Consider the following 27,790-nt stretch of genomic DNA (forward strand, 5'->3'; position numbering starts at 1 on the left):
AGAAAGCTGAGACTTGCAGAAGTGATGTAATTTTGGCCAAACTAAGTAGCCAGAAGTCTGAGGAATCAGGATTCCAACCTACTATCTTGGATTCCATAGGCACCTGCTCTCAGTCACTGGTACATGTCAATCTTCCTGGGAACCATATAAAATGAGGACGAGGGTGGTGCAAGGAGCTATTAGGACTACTTGAAGCCATGAATGATTGCATCTCGAGTTTGACAAGAATAGCTTACCCTGAATGTAATATACCCCTGAAGCCAAAACCATGGTAGTATTTATCTGCGAGATCTGAGTTGGCAGAACACCAGGAGTCCATGGAGCAAGGCAAACTCAGAGCCGTGATTTGGATACAACTTAACCAACAGCATTATTTTTGCATCTGAGCACAAAGAGTACAGAATAGGTAAATTCTAATTTCCTAAGTCAGAACATTTTCCTTCTCAAACAACCCATTCCTTTTTGGCCCAAATGACTGAGTAAAACTTTCACGAAAAGCCAAAGCTTCAGTATTATCAATGACTTAAGGCTCTGACCCACATCCCTATGCATTGCTGCATTATTTGTGGGATTCCCCGAGGGGCCAGAACAGTTGGCTTCCTCAACTAGTGTCCCTGGGGAATTTCTACGGTGTGCTGTAGCATGTCATGCTTTTGTTGTCTAATTTGATGGAAACTGTCCTTTTATACACCCAGGAAGAGGAAATCAGGGGAAAGGTGTGAAACAACCATTTCATAAGAGCTACTTCCCACCCAGTGAGTTAAAGGAGCGAGGACCTAGAGATTTTTATGAAAAGGAGCATTAAGGAAAATCCTGGATGTGCCTAAGTCCCAGCAACCAAAGACTTAGAACATGCGGGCCAAGTCCGTTGACATCACAGATGCTTCCTGCAGTCACAATGCCACCGAGTCACTTTTAGGGAGTTGCCCAGAGACGTGAAGACTTTTGCTAGAACACAACCAAGATTCTGTAGTACTTTGACTTTCTGAGAAAGGGGAGGGGAACAAAATAGAAATATCAAACCAACAAAAAATAGAGCTGAGAAATCAAGGTCATGAGCTCAGGTATTCATTCCCTGAACAGCTCAAGGTCTCACTTCATGATCATAACTCTATCTCTTTTTAAAATTTATTTTATTTGTTTGAAAGGAAGAATGACATAAAGAGGGAGAGAGAAAGAGAGGGGGAAAGAGTGAGAGAGAGAGAGAGAGAGAGTGAGTGAGTGAGAAAGAGAAATCTTCCATCTGCTAGTTTATTCCCCAAATGGCACCAATGGCTGGGCCAATAGCAAGGGCCAGGAACTCCCTCTTGGTCTCCCACATGGGTAAGGGGGCCCAAGTACTTGGGCCATCATCTGTTGCCTACCCAGGTGCATTAGCAGGGAACTTGATTGGAGGTGGAGCAGCCAGCTCTTGAACTGGATCTCCCATATGGGAATGCAGTGTTCCAAGTGGTGGTTTAACCTGTTGCATCACAAGGCCAGCTTCACCCTGTATTTCTTAGTGCAAATAAACATAATGAAGATGCTCAGGTGGCATGGGGCAGTAGCCTGAGGATCATTCCCTATAATTTTAGAGTTATTAGACCTCAACAAAGCTCCTGTCATTTTTTAAAAAAATATTTATTTATTTATTTGAAAGGCAGAGTTGGAGTGGTGGGGAGATATAGAGAGATCTTTTATCTGCTGGTTCACTCCCCAAATGGCCACACCAGCCAGGGTTGGGCCAGGCTGAAGGCAAGAGTTTCCTGGGTCTCCCATGTAGAACCATCTTTTATTTATTTCTCAGGTTGATTAGCAGTGAGCAGGACCAGAAGTAGAGTACCCAGGACACCAAAAGGTGCCCATAAAGGCACCTCACAGCTGGCAGCTTAACCCACTATGCCATAATTCTGCTCCCAAAAGTTCCCATGTTGTATTAGTCCCTGCTAGAATATGGTCTTCTATCTGATTGTACAAGTATTGGGTCCCTGGGGGAGAGATTTGGAGTAGGAGAGAGAAAAGGGCAAAAGTAAAACAAATTAGAAACTTCCCTTTAGGTTCTGTCGATTAAACTGCTGTCAACTTAAAAAAAAAAAAAATTGCCACGGCAAAAATTCATTGGCCAGAGTTCCTAATCTGACTCAGCATTCTGGTTGCCTAGATACAGATGCAAACAAAAGCGTCTTCCAGACTGCCCAGGAACAGCCGCAGCCTGATGAACCCGATGGCCCCGCTCCTGGCTCAGCTGCCGACCAAGAAAAGAAAGCAAGTATACTAGATATTCATATCAAATACAGAATTTTTGCTCAGCTTCCTTAACACTTAGGGTTGCTTAGGCAGTTTCAAGAAGTCTTGGCAGAATGGTCTTTGCTTTGACTCTTAACACATCCCGTCTGCTCTGCCAGGACCAAGTAGCTGGTAACAGCACAAATTGACTTTTTTTTTTTTTAAAGATTTATTTATTTGAAATACAGAGTTACCAAGAGGTAGAGACAGAGAGAAAGGTCTTCCATCCGCTGGTTGTAACATGAGAAAGAATAGCTAATACTGCATCAGCACTTGTCATACCTTTCTCATGAACTTTAAAAAGAGCATTCAAAGCAAGCAGTGTTTTCAGATGTTGTTTTGTAATTCTCAAAACACCCAATGTGTGGACGCAGCCTCTTGTCATGAAAAGAGCACTAGAAAGCCAGCCTTGTTTCTGAGTTATCTACTGAGTGTCCCACACACTAGTCCTGGGGCTTTGGACAATTGCTTAGCCTCTCTGGTACCTCTTCCATAAAACTGGTTAATTAGAACTATCATACAAAGTTGCTGAGAGATTTGAATGAGTCGCTTAGGTAAAGTGCTTAGCGGGTAGGAAGAGCTCAATCCACAGATTCCTGTTTTATCATCTACATGATCTATAGCAAGCCCATTACCTTCTCTGATCCTCAAGTTCTTCCCCTACAAAAATAACCATCTTAAATTGTTTCTGGGATAAGGGAGAATTTCAGTTACTTAAAGTTTATAATGTCATCCATAATGTGAAAATAAAGGGGTAGTAAAAAGCTCCTGGAAAATGGAATTAAAAGTTTATTTTGGTACAAAAAAATTCATACATATGAGCCGTCTTCCAAAAGCTCATGGAATAATGCATATTATGAAATATGAATAATTCATATTATGAAAGGAACTATACGTGGATTTCAAAATTTCTGCACCCAAATAGACTTATCTTTTAATTTCATTTTTCCACAAAATTTTGAAGTACTCTCATAATGATGCCCACCTTAGTGCCATTAAAAGAATGAAATCATGTAATACATAAAATGTGTTGCAGTCCATAAAGCTATAAGGGTTTACAACATGTGAAAGTATTATGAAACATGTAAAAACTGACACATGTAAAAAACTCCTCCCAATAACCATCAAGTTATTTGACTATGAAACAAGTTGTACATATAATTACATCTTAGCCTGTACATATGAGATATAACAGAACTGACTTCTATGTTAACTTGTAAAAATATAAAAATTTAAATATTCTCTTCTATACATAAAAATGCATTAAAAAGGAAATTACACTATAATGTTAACAGCTCGAGGTAGTAGAATTTCAAGTGAGAGTTTTGCTCTTGTATGTTATTTTTTGTATTTTTACAAATTTTTCTAGATTTTCATCCTTATGCTTAACCTGTCACTTAAAAAGTGTGTGTGCTGGGTAGGTTTTTAAAGGGATGGCATTTGTAGTCTTTCAAATAAGACAAATAAGACTTAATCTACGAATACCTTCAGAGGGACGGTGGGTGCCAACCACATAAGGTAAAGAGCCAGCCGTTCTTTGAGAAATGCCTAAGACAGACTCCCACGGGCCAGGGAGCAGTGAAGAGCTGGGAATGAAAGCGCTGGCTGGAAGCAGGGGGACACTCAGGGCCCAGCACTGGTCCAGCAGGGAGCAGGAGTGAAGACAGGCCCCAGAGCAGAAGTCCGGTCAAGTCCTCTGGGGACCTGCGGTGGCCATCACCACATGGGCACCTGAGTGCCCAGCAGATCAGTAAGGGCCATTCTCTAGGGGAAGGCGGGGCTCAGGGGCATCAGAATGGGGAGAGGGCTGAGGCAGTACCTGGAGACTCCAGGGCTCCATCCTGCGCAGCCTTAATCCTGCCAGGTGAGGTCAGAGCACCTGAGTCTAGAACTTTATTTGCTCCCTTGATAACAGGCTCATCAAGTTGGATGTTTTTTTATTTAAGAGGGAAGTTTCCAACTAAGTTCCTTGGCCATAAATTAATTAATTAATTAATTAATTTTATTTTTTGACAGGCAGAGTGGACAGTGAGAGAGAGAGAGAGAGAGAGAGAGAAAGGTCTTCCTTTGCTGTTGGTTCACCTTCCAATGGCTGCCGTGGCTGGTGCGCTGCCGCCGGCGCACCGCCCTGATCCGATGGCAGGAGCCTTGGCCATAAATTAAAAAGTATTTGTTCATCAGACATTTGCAAAAGGAATGATATCTGTGTATCTCTTCATATATTCTGCCCATATTATAATGAATAATATAAACCAAGAAAAAAATGCTAGGAATTTATTTGGTTTAATTTTCTGAACTGAGGGGACATATCACTTATAGTCTTCCTGTTGAATTCAGTTCAGGGATAGGCTATTAAAATTAACCAAAATTAACATAAATGGGTGTCCTACTTTTTAAATTTAAAAACTGAAAGAATATTAGAGTTTAAAACATTTTCAGCAGAGGGAAAATGTCAAATACATTCGATACCCTCTCCTTATAGAAATGTTGCCCAATTATTAATTTGCATTTAGATAGAACTTTCTAGTAGTATCATTTTATTGAATTAAATATTGTCAGTTAAGTGTTTAGGTGGCCACCTATGCTTAATACTAGTAATTCGTGTATAAAGCTATACTTTGTGCTTTTATTTCTCATTGATTTCAATAACCTGACATCCAGATTTCTTAGAAAATAAAATTACTTAGACTAGTTTCCTAGTTTTGGGCTTCATTTTTGAAAATTATCTAACTCCCCTGAGAAATCAGCATGTCAAGAGTAACTCATTCTCTGAGGACTTCTTTAATACCTCCATCAATAATCATCGACTATTTTATTTATTCATTTTCTAGGAATAATAATGACTTTGAGTTTTCCGAAAAGTTTTTCCTGACTGTGCTACCAAGTCTATAAAATGCAGCTTTGCAGTAGTTCACCAGAATTTAATTTTAGTTTTATTCTTTAGCAATACAAATGAGGTCTGTGCAAGATTAACAGGGCTGATGTTCCATGATCTATGGCATCTATTTTGTTCAAAATCGAAACATAAAAAGGATAAAATGGGTAAGAGTAGCCTGTCTAGTAGGAGATGATATATTTTAAATCCATGACCTTTGTTTTAGGTAAGATTATCTCCAACCAAAATGTCAACCAAGAGCTCTACAGATCTAGTTGAATATGTTGACAAGTAAGTCTGTAAATTACAACTTGTTCTAGCAGTTCACTGTGCCTAATTATTCAGAGATTGAAGTGCCTGCAGGAGACTTTGGAGGTTCTCTAAACTAGGTCTCTGTTTTCAGAAGAGACAGCCATGTCAGAAGGATGGCCTCTCTAACCTCTTCCATTCTGACACAGCAAGATTTTACTGCCTTTGCCTTTAATAAGCTGCTGTACTCTGGGTCTTCGCTGGGGTGTTATGGGTTTGATCTTAATGGTTAATGGATTAAGTGTGGAGATTTAATACAACTGTGATGTCTGAAGATGGGGCCTTTGACAATTGAATAGATTGGACTTAAGTTGCTGGGGTGGAGCCCACATGATCAAACCCCAGGAGCTTCATGAAGTGAGGCCCTGGGAAGGGAGCACAGGCATCCTCCTTGACTCTTCTTTTGCATCCCATCGTCCACTGCCCTCATCACACACCTGCAGCAATGGGGCCACCTGATCTTTGACTGCGAACCTCCAAAATCACAAGCTGAAATAAATCCTCTTCCTTCATGAGTAGCTGCTCTCAAGAATTTGTTACAGTGATGAAAAGTGACTAAGGCATAACCTCTGTAGGTGGTTTCTATAGATTTATAAGCAAAATAATACAACATAGGCAATGAATAACTTACAATAAACATCAAATATAACTGATTTTTCAAAGAAGCCAATGAAATCTGAATATTTTATAATTTTAAAAATCAGAATTTGAAACATATATTAAGAATCAGATAATTTTGTTTCTGCTGCCACACCTGGAGCTCATGCAGGTAGGGTCTACAAAAAAGGTCAACTCTGGACACTGAATCATTTGCGTATGTACACTGTGCAGAAGACTCTAGAAGTCTAGTTTGCCATTGTGCTTCTAGGATGATTGATTTTAGCCCACAATGCCTCTGGGCTTTAGGTTTTTTGTTTACAAAATGAAGAGGTTAGACCAGGAGCTCTGTAGGATCTACAGCAGCTTTTAAATAATCCAGGCTCTAAGATGCACATCATGACCAGAGAAAACAAGATGACCAAATAAATGAGTTAATATGCAGAAAATAAATACTAGACTGATTTTAATGCTTATCTTTAACAATTAAGATAACATTTTAAATTCTTATTTTTTATTATAATATTGGCACAATTAAGAATCCCCCTGTTCCTTAGGCAGTGAAACTTATTACAATCCAAATAGTTCAACCCCAGTATTTTGGCCCCTCTTTTCATGTTCCATATAACTTATAATTGCTTATGTGACTAAGTCTATAGTTTAGGTGAAAAAAGGAACCAAGTATCATTAGAACCAATCCACAAAAAGGATTTTTACTATTTAGAAAATAATACAATTGAACACATGAAATTTTTTCTCAAGGACAATGAATACAACCCAATGCACAAAAATAATTATAAATGGCCACATTAGCCATAAAGGAGGAAAAAACCTGCTCCTACATGATTTTATATGACAAACAGAAAAATAAATTAATCTTCTGATCTGTCAATTTCCAATATGAACCCACGCTGGCTCTGTTTAGCTGAGGCTATGATCTGCAGTCTGGAAGACCAGAACAAATTCTGGGAACATAGGAACAAATTTAAGAAATCCAAGTTTTTTTAGATTTCTTGGATTCTAGAGAAACTAAAAAAGACCAAGGGTAGAAAGAGTCCAGGATTTAAGACAAATACATGATGAAGGTTATCTGGCCCCAGCATTCATTTCTACCTTGATCTCTTCCATAACTCTTCTTTTGCTGTCTAAATCATGCATCTGGAATTGTCTATTCAGATAATTCTCTTTCAGTGTCTTCTCTCTTATCTCCCACAACTGGCTGTAAGCTCCCCAGAAGCGGAGATTGTATGGCTGTGTGCTTTTTGAAGTCCCCACAGTGGCCTGTCATGGTCATTGCCTTAATGCATGGTGTATGGCTGCTTGATGAACTGAGGTTGACAGATTTAATGGTTATCAAACAACTGAATCATCAGAGCTCTTCTTAAAGCAGTAGACTTATGGGTAGCTGACTAATTGGAAAAGCAAAACGGCATTTGGGCATTAGAGTCATCAATGCAACTGACATATTTAACCCCCCCAAAATAAAGAATAATAGTTTTTAAAGTAACTATTGTTTAAATAGTTTAGTTTGTTCCTTGGGAAGCAACAGACTTATTGATATGCAAGCAGAGTACTTAGACAAGTAAAAGCCATTACCAACTCATTAAACTACCTGAATATATATCATACATTCTTAGAGGTTCAGCCTTGAAACATATGTGGGTACTTCCAAAGGTTCATGGACAACGCTTATGATGAATAAATTACCCATGGGTTTCAAAAATTTTGTACCAAAATAAACTTAACTTTTAATTCCATTTTAATGGCCTTTTTGAAATACCCTTGAGTATATGTGTGTGATAATATATATATATAATATCACACATATACATATATAATATATATTATATAATTATATATAACATATAATATATAACATATATAATATATAATACACACATATACATATATAATATCACACACATATATATATATATATCCATATTTACAGGTAATACTAACAACAAAGGATAAAATTCCAGCAATAAAAGAGGTAATACCAGTCCTGTGGAAAAGCTGGGCTAGAAATATCCATGTTAAAAAGGCAGGCACACAGCATGCGTTTACAGGGCACTTTCTGGAGTCACATACATGCATATCAGTGTCCGTTACATGTTAAATCATGTTTGTAATGAACAGGGCAAGGATGGCCAAATGCTTGCATCCATTGATAGGGCAGTTACGGTGACATTATACTAAAGGCAATCAATTCTGATTTCTGCATTTGTTCATTGATGCACAATGAGCAGATGAATTGACGTCTGCTGATTTTACATCAGCAGAGCCCATGCTCCTTTTAACTTAATTGAATAGAAAATCAAAGGCTTTTTCACTTGTTCCTTTTCTTCCCCTGATGGAAGGCACTAATGGAGGCTAGGACGCCTTCCATCTACTCTTCAGTCTGATGCTACTGCACTGTGGCACTGACCTTGAGAAAAAGAAAATTTCTTCTCTTTCCTGGTCAATCTCTCTGGATCCTCTATAAAATGGGGTGGGGGTTTCAAGTGATCAGGGATGAGAAGTCTGAGTCCCAAGGGTTGTCTGTTGAAGGTAAGACCTGGATTTCATTTCCAGGATGCAAATTAGAATGTTGCTGTATTAATTTTTGTTACTTCTTGGGAAGGAAAAGGTATAGCCTGGCTTATAGTCTAGAGGTTCAGGGTTCAAGGTGGGGCAGCCCCATTTATTTGGAGTTTGGTGGAGGCTGCGCATGGCCAAACACTTGAAAAGGAATGGTCAGGAAGCAAAGAAACCAGGGCGCACTCAGCTTAAATAACCAACGCTCTCTGAGAACTGCCTTTCAAGGGCAAACCCCAATGACCTGGAGACCTCCCACTGGCCTCACCTCCTAGCCTGTATAATTAGATCAAGTATCCACCTTAATTCATTGACCATTAGCATTAATCCATTAACTGCTCACCTAACTTTGGAGTTTGAATATCTGCACATTTGGGAAACCAAGTCCTGTCCATGCCCTTACAGTTGCCTCCACTTGCCACTACTCTCAGCTCTGCCCACGGTCTCTCATCAACATTCTCCTGTATAATAAAGCAGGGGGTGAAGATTTAAGAACATGCATCATTTCACTCCGTGGGACTTTATTTTGATTGAAAAATTAATTCTGCCCACATGTCTATTTTTCTTTTTCTTTAATTAACTCTCCTGAGTTGGGGGAGGGGTGTAACATCTTAGCACACAATCAAATATTGCTGAGGTTTCTTCGCCCCTAACATTCTTTGGTTTTCAAAAGCTGGCAATTGCCAATATTTATAACAAATATTTGCTAAGCATCTGCCATGTGCCGGCCCCCATGCTAGGCACATGGGAGAGTCTTCAGTGAATGACACAAAGATCCCTGCCCTCATGACGCTTCCACTCTAACAGGAAGGAGCGATGCATTGTTAGACGCTTGGCATCCAAACAAAGGTCAGCAAATGAGGGCTTTGGCTCTGGGGACATGGCGGGGAGGAGAGCCCAGCTTCTGAGGCAGGAACACTCCTGTGGTGTGGCTGGAACAGAAAGGGCGCAAGGATGGCTGGAGGAAACAGGAGGAAGGACAAACTCGAATGATGACAGTATCTCAGCTGTGATTTGGAACTCTCTGGATAGAGTGAACTCTGACAGTCTCCTGCCCGTGTGGGAAATTCTACATTTCTTGAACAAAAAGGAAACCAGGGAAAGGATGTTGTTTCGTGTTAAAGAGCTATTCAAGCACATAGCTATCTCCAGACTTCTCTCAGGTATATATTCTGGAAAGATGAGGGTCTGGCTAAGAGCCCAACAATAGTATTTGCAATTTGGGTATGGAAAACGTTCAACAAGCCAAACAGACAAAATAATAAATGACCTGTGATTTCGCCCTGTGAGAAGATGGCCTTCAGGTGCGACAAGTACTTGTCCCAAGGCTTTTCTGAGCCCCGTGGCAGACTTGGTGTTGCTGTGATGCCTCACTTCGGTGGCTAGCTGATGAAGACAGATGCTTCACGTGGCAACACACGGGAGAGGCAGACAGCGTTCATGGACAGGACAGTTCATGGACGGCATTGCCATCAGCACAGTGTATTCTTTTTTTTAAATTTTTAAATTTTTTATTTTTTTTTTGACAGGCAGAGTGGACAGTGAGAGAGAGAGACAGAGAGAAAGGTCTTCCTTTGCCATTGGTTCACCCTCCAATGGCCACCGTGGCCGGCGCACTGCGGCTGGCGCATCGCGCTGATCCGATGGCAGGAGCCAGGTGCTTCTCCTGGTCTCCCATGGGGTGCAGGACCCAAGGACTTGGGCCATCCTCCACTGCACTCCCTGGCCACAGCAGAGAGCTGGCCTGGAAGAGGGGCAACCGGGACAGAATCTGGCGCCCTGACCAGGACTAGAACCCGGTGTGCCGGCGCTGCAAGGCGGAGGATTAACCTAGTGAGCCGCGGCGCCGGCCAGTGTATTCTTTTATTCTCTTTTGTCTTCTCCTACCTGTGATGGTCAAGGCTGCAGGAACCGTCGTTATCCACAGTGACCCCTCAAATTAGTCTGAGCAGGAGCTGCCCCCTTGATACTTGATCTCTCCCCACCCCACGGGCCCTTGATGCTTGTCACACTTGAGCCTCTCTCAATTGTAAGAACCCTGTCTTTCAGTTCCCTACACATAGAGGGACCTCTGCACTCCATAGGTCCTTAGACACAGAGGGGAACTGAGACCTCCACAGAGAGACGTGAGCAAGCAAGAAAAGGTGACAAGGGTGAAAGATCACATGGTGTTGGAAGCATGCCACATACCAAGAGGCAGGAGGATTGGGTGTTTGGCCCAATGTTTAAGACAAGGAGCAGGTTACCCACGTCTCTCATCAGAGTGCCTGAGTTCAGGTCCCAGCTCCATTCCTGACTCCAGCTTCCTGTTAATGCAGACCCTGGGAGGCAGCAGGTGGTGGCCTGCATTGAGATCCCTGCTCCTGGCTTCAGCCTGGCCCAGACCCAGCTATTGTGGCATTGAAGAGTAGACCAACAGACGGGAGCTAGTTGTCTCTCTCCTAAACAAATCAACATTTTTAAAGAAGCAGGAGAATAACACATCTTACCCCTCTGAGTACATGCAAATACAAAAGGAAGGGCCACTAACTGGCCTAAACAATGATGCTGTGATACAGGAGAAAGAGAAGATGGACATTAACGTGCAGCCTAGTTGAGTTAATAAAAATCTCCAATTTTCCTAAACTGGAAAAAATTTTGACATATGCCACAAGATATCATGAGAAGGAAATCATGTTTATGAGAGTGATGTGTTGACTCTGAGCACTATACAGAAATAAAATCACGTTATAATAAATTTCTACATTTCTTCCGAAATGTAAACATCCCTCAAAAAATTTACCATCTCTGTTAATTTCCAGGACTGCCATAACACAATATCACAAACTAGGTGGCCTAAAACAACAGAAATCCATTGTCTCACAAAAACCGGAGATTAGAATTCCAAAGTCAAGGTATCCCCAGGATTGACTCCTTCTGAGAGCTCGCAGGAGCATCTGATCCATGTCTATGTCTGTCTGTCTGTCTCGCTCTCTCTCTCTCTGGCTCTACAGGTGACCTCTGTCAGCCCTTGGCATTCCTTGGCTTACACATGCCTCATTCCAATCTCTGCCTCCCTCCTCATGTTCTCCCTGGGCCTCTGTCCTCAAGTGGATGCCAATTATAGGATTAGGGGCCCATCCTACTCCAGTACGATCTCATCTTCGGTGTTTACATCTGCAATGACTCTATTTGCAAATAAGCTCACATTCTCAGGTGCTGGGCTTCAAGATGTCAGCCTATGGCTGGCGCCATGGCTCAATAGGCTAATCCTCCACCTGCGGCGCCAGCACCCTGGGTTCTAGTCCCGGTCGGGGTGCCAGATTCTGTCCTGGTTGCTCCTCTTCCAGTCCAGCTCTCTGCTGTGGCCCAGGAGTGCAGTGGAGGATGGCCCAAGTCCTTGGGCCCTGCACCCGCATGGGAGACCAGGAGAAGCACCTGGCTCCTGGCTTTGGATCAGTGTGGTGTGATGTCCGCAGTGGCCATTGGAGGGTGAACCAACAGTAAAGGAAGACCTTTCTCCCTGTCTCTCTCACTGTCCACTCTGCCTGTCTGAAAAAAAAAAATGTCAGCCTATCTTAAATGATTCCCTCTGCCCATTGAGTATGGCAGGAGCCATTCTCTCCATGAGACAGAGGAGACTTGATCTGGGCAAATGTAATAAGTAGGAGTTGGCCTAGGGATGGAGACTCAGCCTCCCACGTCGGACTGTGTGGACTTGATTCCTGGCTCTAACTCCTGACTTCAGCTTCCCACCAAAGCAGACCCTGGGAGGCAGCAGCCGCGATTCAAGTAGTTGAATTCCTGCCCTTCAGGATTAATATCTCGGATCCAGGCTTCGTCCTTGTCCAAGCCCTAACCATGCTAAGTATCTGGGGAAGGAACCAGCAAATGGACCTTCACTTGCTCTCTCACTCACTCTGTCCTCCTCTCAAAATTTTTTTGAAAGACAGGAAGTGGCACAGACAGAACTTGATCCAGGTTTTCTGGCTCCTAGTGTTCTTTCTCCAGGAGACTCACAGGAAAACCCACCATCTGGGCCCCCAGAGGAACCAGGCAATATGGGGAAGGGCTCAAGATGGCTACCAATGCCGTGGGAACTCCAGTCCACATCAGAGCAATGTGCTGCTGCTGCACTTCCATACATTTAACCCACACATGTGCCCCAGTCACCCACCCTGCCCTCATTCACGCAGGGCCCATGCCTGGAACCTTTACAACTTGACTGAAAATGCCATTGCACATGAGACGTGCGCCGCCTAGCGTGCATAGCTCTTCTCTGGACAGGATTCAGAACCAGTCTCCCTCTCCCCCAGCCCCACCCCCTCTCGTCTGTGGCACTGTCTGGAGTCCTCTCTTTTCCATCCCCATTGGCCTTGGTCTGCATTTCCCTGGCCCTTGCCCACCGAAGCATGAGCTGCCTTGCTCGCTCCCCAGAGCCTTTTGCACTGGCCACACTCAGCTCTGGAGGCTTGAACAGCCACCAGCCCCATCTGCGGTTATAAATAGTCAGTGGAGAAACCACAGCAAATTGTTTTTTTTTTTTCTGTTTCATCACTCCCCCCTCACGCTCACAGATTATTTTTGGGCAACTTCAAAATATTCTCTAAAATCTCGCTCTATATGGCTCTGCAGGAGTCAGCACTCAGAAGGTAACCGGTCACCCAATGGATCTCCTAAGAAGGCAAACAACATTCTTCAGGGATGCTCGCTTGTCCTGGAAGTGGGCTTCCATTTCGGCATCTTTGTCTCTGAGTATTGCAGGTTGCCAAATTGGCTATCAGAATCTCCCAAGTAAATTTAGCGCGCGATTCACAAGAACAGAACAGGCAGAGAAGTGCGAGGCTCCCTGTACTGAGGGAGCTGCCAGCACCCGCCCAGCTGCTGCACCTCACGCCAAGCGGCGCAGAGAACTCAGAGTTTGTGGAAAATCTGTTCCGATGCAGCTGTCAGCGACACAACCGATGGTCTCTGAGAAGCCTAAATCTCTCTCTGAAAGGCCTCCTAGGAATTCTTCCTCCTGTGGTTAGGAACTCCATCTGGACTAGTCTGGAATATTCTGTTATCTCTTTTCTCCCACAGTTAAATTTAGATAGAGGTCTCACTGGTATAACACTACTGATAAAGCAGTTGGGTTCTGTCCTAAAAATGTATTGGTTTACTTAGTCCAAATAGTTGCAGCTTGTTCCCAGTGGAAAGCTTGAGTTTTTGTATTAAGATTTATTTATTTAGTTGAAAGGCAGAGTTAGAGAGAGACAGAGACAGGGAGAAACAGACAGAGATAAAGAGATTTTTCATCTACTTGTTCACTACCCACATGGCCTCAATAGCAGGGGCTAGGTCAGGCCAAATCCAGGAGCTTGGAACTCCACCTGGATCTCCCACATGAGTGGCAGGGGCCCAAGTCCTTGAGCTATCCTCAGCTGCTTGTCCATGTGTATTGGCTGGGAGCTGGATGGGAAGTGGAGCAGCCAGGATTCAAACCAGCACTCATATGGGATGCCAGCACAGGATTGTGGTTTAACCTGCTGTGACAGCTCCAGGTCTTGGTTTTTAGCCTTTTGGGCAACCTAGTGATTTGATCAGTGGTACCATTGGGAATTTCTCTTAGAAGATTAAAGTATTCAAGTGTTTGTTTATCAGTTGTTGCATTGGGAAAGTCAGCTGGAAAACAATGCTCTCTTCCTTTATGGAAACTGCAAAGCTATATGTGAGGATACTTCAAAACTCTCATAGACATGGAGTTAAAGTTTATTTTGGTGCCAAAAAAACTGTAATTGAATCAATCATATAAAGAGCCTTAAGAAGCTTTATGGAAATTATATTGAATGAAAAGCATATGCATGGATTTCAAGGCTTTCTGCACTAAAATAAACTGATCTTTAATTATGTCTCCCATGAACTTTGTGAAAGTTTGTCTTATAGGTACCACACGAACAGAACTAAACAGAGCAACCCTTAGTGCCCCACTCAGCCTGAATAACTCTGGTAGCTATACTCCAATTAATAGTAAACCTTGTGCATAAGAAGAAAGTTCACAAAAGAAAGCTCTGAGGCAGAGTAAAAGCGGATGGGTACCAGGAAGTAACCTGCAGTGCCTGGCACCCTGAAGACAACTCAGAATACACGAATTCTAAGTTCCAGGGGATGCACAGGATCATTCACAGATGTCTGCATGGGGCCTGGGACTGGAGAGCAGTACTGATCGTCCAGAGGCCAGAAAGATGCCCTAGTTCAGAGGAGCAGGGAACCAACCTGCAGGCTGTGTGCCAGCATCAACAGAGCCTGGCAGCCTCTTCCCTTCTCTTCTTGGCTCATGCCCATCCAGCACTGTCAGCACAGTGAGGTTTTAGGAGAATGGGTCTTATATAAACCAGGTACCATTTGGTGATTTTCCAGAAGAATCTTTTTGAGCCAAATGAGTAGTAGATGAAATCCCTTAGCCAAGCCGTCTGTGTGGCTCTCTTGTACCGCTGATAGGAAAGTGGGATCCTTGCCAGGGTGAGGCTGATTTATTTGTCCCCAAAGAACAAACTATAAACCTCAAGGTTCCAACAACCTGTGACTTTATAAAGCCATTTTTCTCCTCCAATTTTCTAACAGCTGAGCTTTCAAAAAAGCCAAATTGGAAAAATCAGTTGGTAAATATTTGTTGGCACAACCACCTTGAGATGCCATGACCTCTCTTCAGTGTCAGGGACACTTGGGGAACAAGGAGGAAACTGCCGATGCACATGGATCTCTCATGCTAGCAAGAGAGGACAGAAGATGAGCACAGAAACAAGAGAAGGCCAAGGAATGACTGGTGCGAGGGACAAGACACAGTGGGGTATCACCATGGAAAGGAGGGAGAAGAAGCCTCATCCCAAGAGGGGACACTGGGATTGAGACCTGTGGGGAAGAGCAATCCAAGCAGGAGGAAGGCAAGCGCCAGGGCTCTGAGATTGTTAGAGTCAGCCACCCGAAAAACGTCACCAAGAGACACGTCTCTTATGCAAACAGCAAGGGGAAGCTTTATTGATTATCCAGCATGCTGGGGCTGTCTGATCATAAAAGAGCAGAGCAGCCCCAAATAACCAAAGGTTAGGTTTTATAAAGGCAAAAACCGCAAAACCGGGAAGGGGGGGAATACACGGTTGCTATGCACGGTTGCTATACACAGTTGCTAAGATCAAAAGAGAGTACATAAAATCAAAAGAGAGTATATGGTTACTGGGGTCAACATAACCTAAAACCTAAGTGAAATTAATATTTATCATAATCTTGACAATACCAGTTACAATCTTACAATTAGCAATTAGGACTTGACATTGATGTAAGGCACAGACAAATCACATCTTCATTATGAACCCAGGTAACCCAGGGGCAACTTTTTGTGCTTGTAAGCTTGAGCAATCATGCTAGGGGGTTTTTGTGCTCTGCCAAGGGTGATATAGTGTACTGCTATTGTTTGACTATTTGAAACCATAGTTTCAGACCAGAGTCTCACGGGGGGGGGGGGGGGTGCTTTCTCAGAATGGAGTCTCAAGTGCTCCAAAATGGAGTCCCTACTGTCAAGGTGCTACTTCACTCTGTCTTATTTTCACAGCTGCACCAGGAAGGTTTAAACCTGTAAGCTTAACTTTTTACATCCGCACATATACAATTTTAACTCTTCAAGATCAGACATAGCTCTGTGTTTTTGGGGGAGAGGAAGAAGGCTTGGGTCGTTGCAGCCGAGTGGGAGGAGGGTGGAGTGGGAGGAGAGGAGGTTAGAGAGCTCAGAGATTGACCTGGCCAGAGCAGGGCTCTAAGCAAGCCAGGGTACTGTTTACACCCTGGGAACCATCAACTCCAGCTGCTGTAGGGAGGGTGTGGTCTGTATTAAGAGGCAAAAGAAGAGATGGTGATGACCAGGACCAAGAAAGGAAAGCAGAACTAAACACACAGTAGATATGGAGCCTGAGGACGCTTGGAGGGGTCATTTCTGCTGCCAGCCTGACACACGGCATGAGTAGCAGGAGTGAGATTCTGCCCTCTGCATCTGCTTGCAATGATGGCAGAACGTGGCAGTTAACATGAACACTGGACATGGGAATTCTCGAGTTATAAATCCTGACATTGATATCACCAAGTTCTGTGACTGTTCTTCCTCTGTCCAGTGAGTTTCCAGAATCTGGTCTTCCAAACCACTCATTAAGCCTTCAGCTCTTTCCCCTATCATATTCTTACCTCGTCTTTTCTTTCTTTATAGCATTTGCACTTGCTACTTTTTATGCGTCCGTTTTTTTTGTTTGTTTGTTTTTTTTGCCAGTGTTCTTCCTTATCTTCTTCTAATTGGCTTATTAGCCTTTTAGAAAGTTTCTTTTTGTATCTTACTATTCTTCAGTCAGAAGATTGTTTATTTGTGGATTGTTTATTTGCCACTTGGTTGATTTTGAAAGACAAATGTGCCTCTCAGCTCCCGGGAGCTCAGGAGAGGGTGGGGGTGACCCTCAGTACCTGAAACCCACAGCCAACTTCCTCCTCAACCTGCAGAAGATAAGTTCTCATAGCAGGAAGGAGCAAGTTAGGAGGCAGGTGCTTTCCCACCCTGGGGTGTTCAGAGCTGGAACTGGGCGGAAGTTAGTTGTCCCTCGAGTTTGTCGCTTTCAGTCCTGTTCCAAGTCCTTACTCCATAGGCTGCCTGCTCTGCCTGATCTAGACAACACCTAGACCAGGGTCTGAAACGGGACCCAAGGAGCAGCAGCGGGTCCCAAGGCACTGGAGGAAGCAAGAGCAGACCCCATCGGGTGTCACATTGGCTCTATGCCCCAGGCCAGCCAGGTCCCCTGGCCCAGGTTGGGTCGCCCTGGAAACACACACTGAGCCAGAGACTAGGGAACAGAAGTCTACCAGAGAGTGAACCGGAGCAGGAGCTGCAGGAGGGGAGGGAAGGAAACAGCTGGGAGGAACAGGGGAGCCGTGATGCAGGACCAGCGACATCAGCTGAGCCACAGAGGGTGCTGCAGTGAGGAAGGCCCTCCCAGTAAGCAAGCCAAGTCTGTGTCACCCGCCCACTAGCGATGCCCGGGGGAAGTGGGCGTGGCTTGGTCAGGTGACGCCTCACCAAGGCTCGGAGAAGACCAGCAGCTGAGGTCTGCCAGCTGGGAGCACTGTGAAGAGTTGTGGGGAGCTGGTGGCACGTCACACCACCCAGGAAGCCATCCCATATGATCACCCCTTTAACACAGCCCTGCTGCCCTGGTTTCCATAGCAGTCTCACTTTCTCCATCTAGGTCCGCCAAGGTTTTTGCCGGGAGAGCCCAAAGTCAGGCCAATTCAGTGCATCTGTCCGAACTACAGTCAGCCCACGAAGCTGTCACCCTAAGGAACTGTGTAACTCATTTCCTTTCCGGCTTTGTCTCACAGGAGCTGACCTGTTCCTCTGGCGCAGGCTTACTTTACCCTGACACAGTCACACGAACCCTCACCTCGCTCCCTCCCCGAAAGCTGCCTCCCAGGAGGCTGAGGCTGAGCCCAGCAGAGGTGTCCTGAGGGCCAGGGGCAGCCTTGGCCGAGGGCTCTGCAGAGACTCTGGGCCCCCTGCACATGGAGATGGCAGCATTTGCCATGGGGCCAAGTCTGCATGGGAGTCCCCAAGAACTCCCTAGCAGTTCTCACAGTGAGGGCCCCGACAGATACTTACAATGTCCAGAGTGGGGTAGGGACCCACGTGGGGAGGGGTACTGCTCCTTTCTTTATAAGTTTCCTAAGTTCCCCCATCTACTGCACATGCCCACACATACAAACACACACACACACACACACCAGACTTCTCCCAAGACTTCACCTGCCATTTCTTTTTCTAGTAACATCCAGGTCTCCATGTCTAGCCAGGTTGCAGAGTGTCTAAGGGGCCTATGGGTGCCTATAAATATCTCAAATTCATTTTCTTTCCCCTAAACTCATTTTTTAAAAAAACGTTCAGTCTTAGCGAAAGTCATCAGCATCCAGTAAGTCTACATCAGAACCTTGGACTCTCCTCCCAGACCCATTTCCTGTCTATTCCAAAAGCCCCTAGAACGTCTCAATTCTTGGCATCATGTCTGTCCTCCCCACGTGTCTAGAACCACATCTGGGTCTCAAGCACTGCTCATTGAAAAAAAACTATTGATTTATTTAATTACCTCTATGTATTTAATTTATTACTAAATCATTTAATAAAATCATTATTTAAATTTATAATTTAATTAATGCTTTAATTAGCACTACTTATTTTGTGAAAGGCAGAGAGACAGAGAGTGACAGAGAAACAGAAACATAGATACACACTGAGATGAAAATACACACACAAAGAGACAGTGAGAAATCTCCCATGTTCTGGTTCATGCCCCAAATGCCAGGGTTGGGCCAGGCCAAAGCCAAGAGATTAAAACTCAGGCCAAGTCTCCTATGGGGATAGTAGGGACTCAACTTCCTGAGCCGTCAGCTGCTGCCCTGCGGGAGAGGACCCAAGTGCTCAAGCCACCACCTGCTGAGCAGTAGCAGGAAGCAGAGTTGGGACCCCAACCTAGCACTCCAATGTGGGCTGCAGGTGCCCGGAGTGGCCTGCCCACTGCTGCGCCAAACACCTGCCCCTCGTTTCTACTTGGATGACTGTGTTCCTTATCGACTGACATGTAGCAAAGTCTCCCAAAACCCAGTGGGATAAACAGCAAGCAGGTAGCCCAGCTTCTGTGGATCAGGAACCGGAGGTGGCTTCCCAGGGGGGTGCTTTCAGCTCAGGGGGGCTCATGGGGTTCCATTGAGGGTGGTGGCTGCCGCTACAGCCATCCTGGCAGACTGGCTCCCACCACGTGTCACTCACATGGTTGGTGTGCATGGGGCTGCTCCGCCTGGCAGCTGCCTTCACCCAGAATCAGAGAGAGGAGGGGAGAGAGACAGGGAAGAGGAGAGCTTGCACACTGAGGGAACCGGATCATCACGGCGGGGAGAGGTAAGCTACAGACAACCAAAGCACAACAGGAGTACCTTCCTCCTTTTAGAAGTTTCTCCGAAAGCCAGGGAGCTACACCCTAATACTCCCCATGCCGTCAGCATCTGCGCATTCTTTGCCCTGACACTAAGTAGCCCTCACCTTTTTCTTTTTCCTAATTTACTTTGCTTTCTGTTCGTCGAACTCCTCTGTTCGTCTTTGTCTTCAGGCTGTCCTGTCGGCTTCCCCCAAACACTAACTGATCAGGTATTCAATGTGTGTGGATCCGACACCAGGCAAACTTGGCTTGCTACACTGCGAGGGACACGCAGTCTCTGAGGGCGACACGACAGAGCCCTGGAGTCGGACTGTGTAGGCGTGAGCACTGGCCCCAGCCTTGTTCATGCGCTGACCTTGGACTATCTGCTCTATTACTCTAGGCCTCCAATTTCATCATCTTTAGAATGGGGCAGAGTAATGGTCCCTCAGAACACCATTATGAAGATTTAACAGGTGCCTCATTTAACATACCAGCCACGAGGCCGGGCTTACGTGATGTGTTCACACTCACACACACACACACACACACACACACACAAGCTGTAATTATTCAAGGACATGAATGGTGAAGGGCGAGTAGCAACACCTTTCACTGCTCACTGATGTCTTCTGCCTACTCTTGTGTTCCAACCGTGCTGTCCGAGACAACAGGCAGCGGCCACATATGGATACTAAGTATGCAAAATGTGGCTGGCCCAAATTAAGGGGTGTTACCAGTGTTAAATACATGGTGATGGCAAATATTTGGTATGAAACCTGTAACGTAGCCCTTTAATAAACTTCATGTTGAGTACATGCTACAGTGACATTTTAGGGATAACTATAAAAATGAATTCTATCTTTTTAAAAACAACATGGCTACTAGACATTTCTAAATTATAAGGCTTGCATTACATTTCTTTGTGACAGTATTTTAAAGATTTATTTATTTGAAAGAGAGAGAGAGAACGAGAGAACCAAGAGAAAAAGGTCTTCTATATGCTGGTTCACTCCCCAAATGGCCACAACAGCCAGGGCTGGGACAGACTGAAGCCTGGAACTCCATCCGGGTCTCCCACATGGGTAGCAGAGGCCCAAGGACCCAGCCCACCATGTACTTACTGCTGTTCCAGGCATATCTGCAGGGATGGGGGTCAGAAACCAAGCAGCTGGAACTAAGGAACTGGTGCTCATATGGGGTGTTGGTGTTGCAAGCGGCAGCTAACCCACTGCTGGCCCCCAGGCACCCTTTTAGAAAAGGAAACAGAAGTCACGTGTTGCTGTACTGTCTTCACCTGCAGAGCATGAGCCCCTCTTCTCTTCTCTAGGTTGACCTCCGATGGGCAGGTAGACCCTTGTCATCCACACACACACACACTGATTCTGGAGCACCCATCCAGCACTAGAGTACCGATAATGCCAAGCTCTGCTTTGCCCAAGGAAACTTGATTGTCCATTTATAGGAAGACAGCCAGTGAGCAACAGGAAAGAAACCAATGGCTTGTCTCTCAAATTCCTTTGACAGAAAGGCTTAGTATAAAATGGGAGATAAGAGAGAAAAAGTACATGACAAACAGCACAAACAGCACTGTTAGCCAATCCAGTACCTGCACATTTCCTCTACTTCTATGCAAATAAAAGACCTTATTTGGCTTAAGGCTGCCACATGCCCAGATTTTTAAAATGTTTATAAACTTTTAAGTGAGAAGAGGTGACCATATGGCACAGTTTCTACTAATGAAATATGAGGGGACTTCCAAAAGTTCATGGAAAAATGGAATCTACATAAACATTTTGGTGCAAAAAAAACTTTGAAATGCAGCCTAGAGGAATCTTCCAGAGGCTCATGGAAGATGCAAAACCTCAGCCGGAGGTCCCCTCACAGAGTGGCAGGGGGAGACTTTCAGGAGAGCTGTTTCTCAAGTTAACCCTGGAGGGGCGGTGACAAACTCAGCCGGGAGACACGTGGTACGCTGAGTCCTCGGGTCTTTTCCACCTGGGATCTGGGCACAATACTTCAAAGTGGAACAATAACCTTGAGATTCAGGTTCAAGGTCATACTCTGAGAGTGAGCCAGGAAGTCCAAAGGAGCCTGAGAGCTCACAACTTTCTTTGGTCAGCAGCAAGTCCCCCTCCCCACCACCCACCGCTCACCACCACCCCACCATCCACCTCTAGCCCTGTTGTTCCATAACCAAATAAACCTCCCTGTTTAAGTCACCATCTCTGGGTTTCTGTGGCACACAGCTAAATATAGCCCTGCAGAAGATGCTCATGTTCAGGTTCTCCCCTCAAATCTGCTGTCCCCAGGGCATTCTCGCTTCCAAGCAAATAATAGCTCCCAGCAAACAGTTACTGCTACTCCTGCAAGAGGAATGGGGTGAATTCTTTGGCTTTGGCTTTTTACGAACCAGCAAACCTGACAGTCATTTTTTAAGATGTATGCTACAGCTACATACAAATATAGATATAGCTATTTCCTAGAGGGTGGTAGCTTTGTCTGTCTTATTCCTCATTTTATTCCAAGGCTTTAACAAAGGCCAGATCTCCTCCTCTGCTTAAGACTGACTTCTCCTTCTAGTGGTCGTCATCACACAACATTCTGCTATACTCAGAGGCACCTCACACAAGGCATCACAGGGAGGTGGCAGGACACGTGGGTATCATCCTGCCTGTGCCAAATCAGCAGCTCTGTGACCTTGGGACTGTTCTTCATATGCAAAAAAGCAAGCCCATAGTCCCTTCCACCGGCTCATAAGTCAAGGACAACCATGAAATTTCAAACTCTCTGATCCATAGATCTAGTGAACAAGTGTCACACCAGCAGGTACAACAGTCAGACCTGGCATGAGGTCAGAAATAAGAGCACGGCAAAGCTTTGCAAGTCACCTGCACCTGGAGCAAGTGCATTAGCACGTGTGCCTTGGATGCTCTGTATTTAACTACTCCATGAACTGTTTTCCCACCTATACAATCAGAATAGTACTGGCAGACATTTATATGATAACATACAATGAAAATCTCTGAGAAAAGAACAGAATGTTCCACGTTTTCCAAATGTACTTGACCATCAAATATAATGGCCTATCTTATCAACTGTTATTCCAAAATACGTGCTATGGGAAACTCTCTAATACAGTCACTTTTGTGTTTTTACAGACATAAGAGCCTAGATTTTTTTTTCTAGATTAAAATAGAATTGTTTATATTGGGGGTAAGGAGGATATGAAGACATATATCTCAGGAGGCTTCTAGCATATTCCTGCATGAACCCCTCATCACCTCCCAACCACCCTCAACTGGGCTTAAGAATTTCCTACCATTGTCCAATTCCTACTGCGACCAATGTCCCATTGTTGACCCATTTCTACTGTTGACCAATGTCCTACCATTGACCTATTCCTACTGTTGTCCAATTCCTACTGTTTGACCAATGTCCCACTGTTGACCCATTTCTACTGTTGTCCAATTCCTACTATTGACCAATGTCCCACTGTTAACCCATTTCTACTGTTGTCCAGTTCCTACTGTTGACCAATGTCCTACTGTTGACCCATTCCTACTGTTGACCAACATCTCACTCTGACCCATTCCTACTGTCAACCAATGTCCTACTGTTGATCAGTTCTTGCTTGGAAAATAGGAAAAAAAGGCATTATACTAGATCACGGGACAACTTAGATCTGCTTCGTAGTGAGACCTAAACCAAGGTTCTATGCACGCAAGTGTGTGTGGTCCCACCACCCTGTCATGGGGGACAAAATGAAGCAGACATGCGGCTGCGAGTCTGGTTCCTGGTTCCTTGTAACAACCGTGATGTTTCTTCTTCCCGACCAGGGGGCGTGCTTTTCTTCCCATCATTGCAAGCGCCCAGAGCAGCCAGCTGGAAGACAGGTTGAGCAGCCAGGAGCGCACCATCGCTTTCCTCCTCGAGCAAGCCTTCCGCATCAAAGAGGACATCTCTGCCTGTCTGCAGGGCACCCACGGCTTCCAAAAGGAGGAATCGCTTGCCAGGAAGTTGCTGGAAAGCCACATCCAGACCATCACCAGCATCGTCAAAAAACTCAGCCAAAACATTGAGGTAATTCTGCTCTCCCTCTGTTGGCCTCCTGGCTTGAAAAAGATCGGCCACCACCAGTGCCACTTGTCAGCTGGAGAAACGTGTGGCCATTGTTTCACCCAGCTGACTACAACTTAGCTGCCCCATATGGAGACAGTTTTTTCAATTTTCTGACTGCCCATTTATGCCCCAAAGTAGAAGACATTATATTCAAAAAGCACGTATTGTACATCTATTTTGTGACAGCAAGGACAACTAAATAACATGACCTTAAACATCAAGCTAAGTTGCTCACCTTAGTCTAGAATTCTAAGATTCTTTTTTTAAATATATATTTTATTTTATTAATTATTTGAAAGTCAGAGTTACAGAGAGGAAGAAGAGAGAGAGTTCTTCCATCTGCTGGTTCACTCCCCAAATGGCCACAATGGCTGGAGCTGGGCCAATTCGAAGCCAAGAGCCAGGAGATTCTTCCAGGTCTCCCATGTGGGTGCAGGGGCCCAAGGACTTGGGCCATCTTCTTCTGCTTTCCCAGGCCACAGCTGAGTGCTGGATTGGAAGTGGAGCAGCCGGGACTTGAACCAGTGCCCATGTGGGATGCTAGTACTGCAGGCAGCAACTTTACCCACTACGCCACAGTGATGACCCCTAGATCTCTAAGATTCTATTAATTGTCTCAGTTGGGTGCTTTCATAATGCATCAACAATGCTGGTTCCTAGGCCTGTGATAATCTGACCCCAACAATCTCTCTATCCCTCTCTCCCTACCCCTCTCAACTTCCCTTTAGCCACACTGACCTCGCAGCCATTTTTTCTTTTTTTTAAAGATTTATTTATTTTACTTGAAAGAGTTACACAGAGAGAGAAGAGGCACAGAGAGACAGAGAGAGAGAGAGAGAGGTCTTCCATCTGCTGATTCACTCCCCAATTGGCCACAATGACCAGAACTGTGCTGATCTGAAGCCATGAGCTTCCTCCAGGTCTCCCATGTGGGTGCAGGAACCCAAGGACTTGGGCCATCTTCTACTGCTTTCCCAGGCCATAGCAGAGAGCTGGATTGGAAGCAGAGCAGCTAGGTCTCGAACCGATGCCCACATGGGATGCTAATGCTTTAGGCCAGGGCATTAACTCGCTGCACCACAGCGCAGGCTCCCCAGACACTCTTAAAACATGCCCTGGCCCCACGGCCTTTGCACATGTTATTCATCTGGCTAGAGCATTTTCCATTAAATACACCTGTGAAATAGTCTCCATTTCCTTCAAGTTTCTGCTCCAATACCTGCTGGCACTCTAAAATACCACTCTTTCTCACCCAACAATTTCAATCTCCCTGAAACTGTTTTTCTCTACAGCACTTATCACAAGCCACGATGGTCCAGATTTGTCTATTTCCCCTTCTAAAATATAATCTCTATAAGGGCTGGGGTGCTGTTCACAGCTAAATCCTGTACCAGACAACAACCATGTCTGGTATGTGGTTAGAATCGTGTAAATATGACTTGAATAGATAAGTAAATTAATAAATAGTTTTAAAGTATGAAAGGAAAAATAGTTTCCGTCAAAAAAATTCTTGGGATAAATCAAGATAAACAAGTTTTCCTTACAGATTCCAATTTATGGGTCCAAACACCTTAGTAATTGAGAAGAGAATGACATTCTTAGAAATACCAAAGTCCCTGAAGATATCCTAGATCTTTCTCTGGATAGTGACGCCTACTTGACCCAATATGTCAAGACCCATCCAGATGCCCACTCAGACATGTGCATTTCAACACATTTTAATTATCCCCTTAGCAGACACTCCAACACACTCGGCCTTAAGGGGGAAAAAGTCTCTCCATCGTGAGAATCTAGCTAAGAGATTTATTTTTCCTTTAATAATTGATTATCTGAGATCAGCTCTGAGAAAAAAAAAAGGCTAAATCAAAACATTTTCCCAAAACTCTAAAATCTCTGAATATTAGCAATCCTGTGAAGGCTTTGGCATATGAGGGAAAATGAGGAGAGCTGCTCCGGTTGTGTGGGAAACAGAATTTAAAAATATTTTAAAAGCATAGATCCTGTAGTTGAAACAATAGGAAGGAGAAATCATCAGGCCACATTCAGTAAATACCTAGGGCTCTAAAGTGATAAGCACTTGCTAGAGAAATGGACTAGGTAGGTGTTTGGTATAGCAGTGGAGTTACAGCTGGAGACACCTGTTTCCGTATTGAAGCACGTGGTAACGTTTAGCTCGCGGCTGGCACACCCTGGGAGGAAGCAGGTAGGGGCTCAAGCAGTTGGGGACCTGCCACTCATGTGGGAGACCTGGGCTGCATCCCCCACTCCTGGCTCACCCAGCCCCAGCTGTTGAGAACATGGTGGGGAGTGACCCAGTGGCTGGCTCCTTCTTTCTCTCTTTCCCTCTCTCAAATAAAACAAAAATTAAAGAGAACCTAAATTCATTAACTGGATCAATCCACCTGCAAATTGGTCAGCAAAACAGATGCAAATGTGAACTGAAGCTCAACCCAAGTCCTTAAAATGAATTTTAAAAATGTTTTTAATCTGCCATAATTATAGCAATTAAGTCCCTCCTTCCCTTTTAAAATCAAGTCATTTCTTTTTTTAAATAGGCAGCTAATTGTTTTTAAATTAGATTAATTTTTAACTAAAAAAATTTATGTATAACACTGCCTTGTGCAGGTTTTCTTCCCTCAATTTATAAAAGCATTAGTCGTTTGTTGTAATTATTTCAAAAGTTCAGGCTGAAATTTTAAAACCTGGGAAAACAATCTCTTATAATTCTACCCCCAAACACAAGGATGTAGTTCCTTGTAGTCTTTGCAAATAGTCTAGGCTGAGATTATGCTTGTAAGCATAATTTATAATTTTAAATAAAGTCTTTCGCATCATTAAAAACTCTGTAAGCTTCATATACCATGATCTGCTTGACAGTTCTTACTATTGAACACTCTGTGTAGAAACCTAAGTCCATGCTTGAGTTGTGGCTGCAGTACCTGCAGTGCATATCCTTAGAAGTAGAATTCCTAGGCTTTAAACCCTGAAAACTCTTAATTTATGTTGCCAAGTTGGTTTTAAGAAAGTTTTTAGGGGCCGATGCTGTGATACAGTAGGCTAAGCCTCTGCCTGCAGCACCAGCATCCCATATGGGCACCAGTTTGTGTCCCAGCTGCCCCTCTTCCAATCTAGCTCTCTGCTGGTGGCCTGGGAAGGCAGTGGATGATGGCCCAAGTGCTTGGGCCCCTGTATCCATGTGGGAGACCCTGAAGAAGCTCCTGACCAGCTCCAGCTCCAGCTGTTGCACCCATTTGGGGATTGAATCGTAGATAGAAGACCTTTCTCTTTGTCTCTCCCTCTCTCTGTAAGTCTACCACTCAAATAAATAAATAAATCTTTTTAAAAAAAAAAAAGTTTTTACAAATTTACTCTTTGATTAGCATTATGAGAGTGCCTTATTCACTGTGCCTATGCCAGCATTGAGATATCTTGTTTTAACCTTGGCTAATTTGCTAGAATGTGGATATCACCTTTTTTTTTTTCCTGAAGGTGTCAAATCTCTGGCTTTCCTATTACGAAATGTTTTAGGACCTAGTAGAATAAGTTCCCTGTCATCACCATGCTTTAGCCAAAAGGAGAACAAAGCACCTACACACCTGCTTTGACAAAAAGGCACTGCAGCCATTTTCTTCAATCAGGATTTATTTGCTCTTGATTTTCTCAACCTGCCAGTGTACACACGGGCAAGATCTGCACAGGGTCTCTGAAATTCCTAAAACTCATATCCTACAAAATCCTTCTTTGGAAAACTTGAAGAAGTAACTTAAACATTCTTTAGGCCCTTTGTCAAGTATAACCACACTTTAATGTCTCCCCACATCACGACTTTGTTTCTTTCCAAAGTTCCATGGTCTCACTTTTCTCAATAAATGCACATTTTATAAGTCATCATATTACATTGGAACTATAATGTTTTCAATAGGCAGAATGTTTTCAGTTTTTATACCATAAATACCATTTTTCACTTTTTCAGTTGATACCTTTAAAATTTAAAAACCACTCTTCTAAAACACCAAAAGGTCCTGAAAACATAAGCAACAATACTCAAAACAAAACCTGAACCCACGGGAGCCCTCAGTCTCTCATGTTCCTA

At 44.1% G+C, this 27,790-nt stretch overlaps 2 protein-coding genes across 3 annotated transcripts in view; one reads left to right on the plus strand and one right to left on the minus strand.

Annotated features, from left to right (window-relative positions):
- MCTP1 (multiple C2 and transmembrane domain containing 1) overlaps positions 1-27,790 on the minus strand; it is a 767,919-nt gene that overhangs the window by 715,980 nt on the left and 24,149 nt on the right. The window lies entirely within an intron of this gene.
- FAM81B (family with sequence similarity 81 member B) overlaps positions 2,150-27,790 on the plus strand; it is a 53,794-nt gene continuing 28,153 nt past the window's right edge. Inside the window, exons 1-3 of one of the 2 annotated variants that reach the window (XM_008261959.5) lie at positions 2,150-2,244; positions 5,367-5,431; positions 23,415-23,658. In XM_008261959.5, coding sequence (XP_008260181.3) covers positions 5,388-5,431; positions 23,415-23,658 — 288 coding nt within the window. In that variant the 5' untranslated portion in view covers positions 2,150-2,244; positions 5,367-5,387. The remainder of the gene's footprint in view (positions 2,245-5,366; positions 5,432-23,414; positions 23,659-27,790) is intronic. The other variant, XM_089313040.1, reaches the window with a different exon arrangement.

The sequence above is a fragment of the Oryctolagus cuniculus genome, chromosome 14, assembly GCF_051225735.1.
Source record: "Oryctolagus cuniculus isolate XC-2025 breed Fujian yellow rabbit chromosome 14, ASM5122573v1, whole genome shotgun sequence".
NCBI lineage: Eukaryota > Metazoa > Chordata > Mammalia > Lagomorpha > Leporidae > Oryctolagus > Oryctolagus cuniculus.